This window comes from Opisthorchis viverrini, assembly GCF_000715545.1.
Source record: "Opisthorchis viverrini unplaced genomic scaffold opera_v5_195, whole genome shotgun sequence".
NCBI classification, from domain to species: Eukaryota; Metazoa; Platyhelminthes; class Trematoda; order Opisthorchiida; family Opisthorchiidae; genus Opisthorchis; species Opisthorchis viverrini.
The window spans coordinates 592,348-598,347 of NW_008751848.1; the positions used below are offsets into that span (position 1 = coordinate 592,348).

Below are 6,000 nucleotides of genomic sequence, written 5' to 3' on the forward strand. Positions count from 1 at the left end.
TATTCTTCAACTAAATGTGCTGTACAAACTCTACCTCGTGTTCTAGCTGCTACGACATTCCAGAGGGACCTCAGGATATTTTCTGGAAGCACACATCTCACAGAATTGTTATAAACCCTTCTACAGTCCAATAATCAGTTTTATTCTTCTTGGGGCTTATCAGTTGGGCGCAGTAAACAGGCTTTCATCACTCTCACTTACTACTTCAAAGCGGTACCATGAACGAGTCCCCCATTGAAAACAAATCGGTGTGAAAATTAATATAGTTCGAGGATTTGGGTTTGTATAATACAAAAGTTTGTGCCTGTATGATGAATCCCAAGAGGGACAAAACTGGTCCTGGGTTATTGTAGAGCTTCCAACGACCTTTTGAATAGTTTCCTCCGGGAAGACATAGCGCTACATCCTGAAGATCACATGAACTTCAGCATGAGGCGACCTTTGTGCAGCACGTTCTTTTGAAGAGTCTGTATGATAAATGAGAAACTCAGCTGTAGTCCAGTTGAGTCTTCTACTAAATTCAAATCGCTATGCAAGCAAATGTATTTTGCGAGAGTGAATATCATTTTAGATAAATATCGGGATCACGCTCTGAAAAGACCTTATAGAATACCTTTTCTTTGACGAGTTGTCGACTGGGCGTTACATAATCTCAGAAGGCGTGGTCCAATACCGATCCGTTCATTACGGCCAATAAATGATTGAGCTACTTGTTTAAAGCTTTTCGGATCGTTTTCTGCAGCGAACATGCACACCAATGTAATTATAGTGGGGAAAAATCCATGTTTTATTTGTCAGTCCTTCTTAAAGATCTGTTGTTCCAAAAGCTGAGTGCAATTGAATGGTCATGTGACAGCCAGATACACCAAAGCTGAAAGTGGAGTCGGAGTTAAGGAGTTCACGTTTCTAATCTTTAGCAACGGTGATCTCCGTGTAAGCCCCTAAGCGCCGCACTTCATTCGTTTCATTGCTATTGAATACAACTAATAATGCTGGAATGCAGCTAAGAATGTGTTGATGACTAATTTTCAGTACGTCATCCTCCCAAATGCCGCACTGTTGCAGTGGGAGATCGTCAGGCTATCGATGTTTTGAGGACATACATCTTTTTACATGCGAAGCGCGGACAATAGTACTCATGTTTGCCATTCAACAAAACCAGCTATTAAAAATATTCATTATGAATGAGTTTACAGGTACGCCGGATTATTCATCAGAACAAAAGTAATTCTGTGGTAGGACGAGAAATCATCCTAAACCTAGCCCACTACCCAAAATTATCTCCAAACTCGCACTGTCGTATTCGACCTCGGGCGGTTGTCTCTGAAGGTCCACCGAAAGTGACCGTTACATGCGACAGAGCTGAAAAAGTTTGAAGATTCTCCCACAGTCATGTAAAGCTAGGAATCAGAACACCACGTACTTTAACGTAATTGATATAGGATGGAAAAATACAGAGTGCCAGCTGATTCGTTTACATGCCAATCACTAGATGGTTCATCCCTCTGAAATAGTTTACCTATTTGGAATAACTTAGTTCACCTTTTTATGCTCAGATTCAAGTAAAGTGGGATAATGTAGTGATGCGTTTATTTCACTTTATCAATCTCTTTAGCTGGAGCTGTGAATAACTTAAGCTATCAACAGTCTGTAACACTCCGTTCTCGCCGGGCCGCGGTGATCAGCCTTCAGCCAGAAGACTCTCCATCAGAACAAGAGATTTCACATACAGAATCTCAGGTGGTGACATCCTCACAACAAAGTAGCATCATTACGAGAGAACCAAGTAGCCAGAACGTATTGCCAGGTAAGCAATGAATGGTGAATACTTCATCCTCTATTAATGCTTGTTCTGCAGACAAAGTATCTCCGTTCAGAATCACAGCCAATTTGCAAGTGACGTTTGCCTAATGGCAAGCCGTGTTTGCTATTAAGCATGTTGAGTGATTGTGACAATCCATTCTTTCAATGAAAACGGTAAACGTTGGTAGAGAGATAACAAAGGAAATTAGTGCGATGAATGCTAGAACTGACAAATCTCGCCACTGGGCTAAGCGGCTCCCTTTGTTATTTAAGATATGCTCTTCACTCCAGAGTTTCATATGCGAAATAAAATCCAAGACACATCGCACAGGTGTTTTATTTTTGCTGGGAACTATCAGCACCGCGCACCCCGACCATCCTCAAGACGATTCGAAATCGCGGGCCCTGGCTGGTAGCTGAAGGCCAAATCGATCAGCTGAGCAGCAGTGTAACCACTACTTAGAAAGAATACAGGGCCACTCATCTTTCAGTCACCAGATTCACATCAAGTGGTCACGTGCTTCTGCATTTTCAAATAGAGTTCACTCACCGTGTGAACTGCACGTCATTCGATGAGTCAGTTGGCACGTGACCTCGTGGTGTGAATTTCGCGACTGAATATGAGTGAGACTTTGTTCTGTCCGAGTAAAAATGATAATACTGACGTTCATTCATTTTTGACCCCGTAACCTTAATCTTCAGCTACCTGCGAGAGGCTAAAATCCCAAATCTTCCGGATGGGCCATAGAATGCGCAATTTTCATGACCCTTATTTTGTAGTGTCTTCGGATTTTTAGCACAGCTTGACCTCACTCACATGATGAACGCTCAATTGAACAGCTCCAAATCTTTTCATAATGCTAACAAACGTGAACTATAAAAAATTTAGCTCACACCATAGTATAACTTCCTGGCCGTAGGTTTTGTCTCCCAGCTTTACAGTCGGCACTTTTTGGTCAAATTCGACACGTAGTGGTGAGTATCCCGGCAATTTAAGATGAGACAGGGAGTTTCTTTAGGAAAGCTTGGGGGCGAACACTATACGTGAATACTTTCAAATAATTACTCTTAAATTTGGTCAATCCAGAGGAAACTCCCAATATGACAGTGATCATCGCACCAACTTACGGACCGGAAATTCAGAAATTTTCTAACCCAAACTCAGCATCTCAAATGCTCCTATCTAGGTTTGAGCAATTTGAAAGCTCTCGCGCCTCCTCCTGTTGGCATGGGAACTAGGCACCGAAAGGGCGCTAAAGCTGAACGGTTTTTATTGTTGTTAGTGTGAAGAAATTTGGGATTTTTGTGGAGATTTCGTCCAATAAGTGAAGCCAATCTATCTTGAAAAGCCGAGAAGTAGGAAGAAAACTCAACAGAAATTCCAACTCTATTCACACCACCAATACTCTATAAGTAGCTCAGTGGAAGAATAAACTTCACCCGATGAGGGAAACTTCCATCTGAGAGGTCGTTACTCGAGGGGCCAGTCAACACGTGTAACCGCGTGATGTGGATTCGTGATTGAAGGATCAGCGGCGCTTATTCCTGTCTAAGTGCAAGATAATCACACTGTTGATCAGCCGTCCGTGGCCAAACGGTTAAGCGTTCAAACTACTAGCCAGGAGGTCGCAGCTTCGGGACTCTTAGGAGTTTCATGAAATGCGTACTGATGACGATTTCCAATAACAAGGAAACAGCTGTACAGTGCTTCTCGTTTTTTCATAATAGGTTGGCTTCACTTACAGGACGAAATCTCCACAGGTTTATTTTACCTTGTATTTCAGAGAAAGAAGACTACACACGAGATATCGGATCCACGAGAGTTCATTAGACATCTTTTAGTCTAGCAGGCAACAGCTCAGCATATTCTGAGCATAGTATGTTAAAAAATCATGATACTAACTAAATGAAGTTCGTGTATGATGACCGATTTTGGGCCAGAGAAAAATGGGCCCCGCTGATCCGAACAGTTTCTCCGTCAGTGCTCCAACAAGCATATGAAATTATGTCATTAAATGGAAAGTTGCGGCATGACTTTAACGTAGGGATTGTAAATGAATTCCCTTTTGTATTTAAATTACTGACCCCTCAAGGTAAACCGTGGCAAACCATTTTGGTAAAATTGTCCTAAATAAAATGCTTTTCTAAATGTGAAATTGAAGACTGCCTTCAGAAACTGAAAGATGAAACGCCACATCCCGTAGTCAGTGAGGAGATTCCCTTTACTTGCGACAACCATTTCCACAGTCTTCCACACATTCCTGCAGCCGATTTCATCACTATTCTTTCAGTTGGCCTAGGAGAGTTGTGGCTAATGCTCCTTCCGGTCCCCCAGCTACCTCACTCGATAGTTGTGATGTTTACTTATGGGTTTCTGCCCACGAAGAGGACTAGCCTAATGACCGCTCATGATAACCTTTCCCAGACGGCCTCCACAAGGTTGTGCAGCTAAACCAGTTTTGTTTTGACTATATCTGTTTAGCTAATAAGAGGCACAGCTTTCAGAAGGCCTAGTGTGAGATAGAATGTTCGTTGTTTATGATAATGTCCTCCTGATTGTGATGAAAATGCAAGGTAATTTCAACTCCGTTTTCTAGATACCCAGAAAACTGATCCTTGTCAATCGCCACTCAACCCCAGACCGATTTCCATGTGCACAGAACTACCCTGCCCAACGTTGCTTGAGACCACTACTGGAGAAGATTGCAATGGGCTTACCGGCCTACTGTCCGAAAACGAGGTCACCCTTACAGAGCGACCCAGGCGATTAAAAAACATTGTGTGAAACTTGTGGATTCGTTACTTTGCGTTTTGTTCCCCTTCTGCTCACACCAAAGCCGATATGTTTTGGGAAGATGTAATAAGATCAGAAACCATAAATCAGCGTACGGTTTTGAACCAGTGACTTCAGTGCATTCAAAACATACTAAGCTTCAAACGGAGTAGTATTCTCTTGAACGCTTTTCGAACTTTCGTTGCTTGTCGGGACACAACTTAGAGAAATAGTGGCCGTCCACTAGCGTAGAGTTTATCTAGGAGATTCTATGTTTGAGTGATCAAAACCGGTGAATAGCGAAACTAGTTGCCGATACATGATGGTCATAATTTCGTTTAATTTATCACCCAGCAGAAATGGTCACCTGTGATATATTAGTGCACTGTTGATGATGGCCATAATACAATTTAAAAGGTATATGTACTAATAAAACTTTTTACTACGGTTGATAGTGGTGAGTTGCAACACGTATTAAAATAAACTTAAAGTGCACTGTGATCAAGTCAAAAGAGGAACTAATCATCTGTGAGAGTTCCTTCGTGAGAGTCCGGACGGCGGGAACGTGTTTTCCCCGCACTATGGCTGCTACACGTGATCCATAATTGTCCGTAGACTTGTGGAGGGTGGTTGGCTTCCTGCTCCCTGCCCGCGCGCGGGTGTGTGTTCGGTTTCCTTATATGTAGGCCCATTTGCGCGTACGAGGGTGTGTCAGTACATGAGTTGTTGCTCCGCTCACTAGACGGTACAAGCAATCGATGTTCGATGAGTCACCTTAATGTGACGTGGTTTGTGAGTATGAAAAAGGACAAGTCTCGTGATGCAGTGGGCGACTGTGGTCTGAACAATCAAGTATGTGGGTGACGGGGTAGCGACAACTATTTTCACTAAAAAAGTAGTTACAGATGCACCTGATGATAAATTAGTCTACCTAGATCCGAATTCTCGACATTTTGTTGTGGCTTATCTTTGTGTGAAGCAAAGTATTGAAAGAGTCTTTTGAATGTGCGAATTCTTTTTGAGGGAGTTGATTTTGTTAACATTTCCAGCATGTGGCGAACAACATGCCTCCTGGCTGTTCTAGTAAGTGTAGAAACAAAGGTCAGTTCTTCTCACAGCACAATATATCGCAGGTTTGTCGCCCTTCAATATGTATCCCAGCGGACTGTGAGCGACATCGTCCAACTTCTTATAAACATCATCAGTCATACCAAGGATAGATAACTGAGGTTAATTACACCACATAAATTCAAGCAATTTATGAAAATCTTTCTAAATGGCAGTCAGCTTGATATGCAGAAAAGAGGCGATATCCTCAGCCAGCAAAAACTATCGTTTCTTGTAGCCGAGGCTAGTATTCTTCGATACGTAGGCAGGTCTATTTGTCAGTTGCGAGTGATGGGCTACAAGAGCCCCTATTCTTA

General features: G+C 42.5%; 1 protein-coding gene across 1 annotated transcript in view; it reads left to right on the forward strand.

Annotated features, from left to right (window-relative positions):
* The window catches only part of T265_07901 (hypothetical protein), a gene marked incomplete at both ends in the record, with an annotated part of 72,032 nt that extends 67,360 nt beyond the window's left edge, over positions 1 to 4,672 (forward strand). The window contains 2 exons of the mRNA XM_009173558.1: positions 1,616 to 1,807; positions 4,401 to 4,672. Of these exons, the coding sequence (XP_009171822.1) occupies positions 1,616 to 1,807; positions 4,401 to 4,588 (380 nt within the window). The remainder of the gene's footprint in view (positions 1 to 1,615; positions 1,808 to 4,400) is intronic.
* Between the last annotated feature and the right edge of the window lie 1,328 nt (positions 4,673 to 6,000).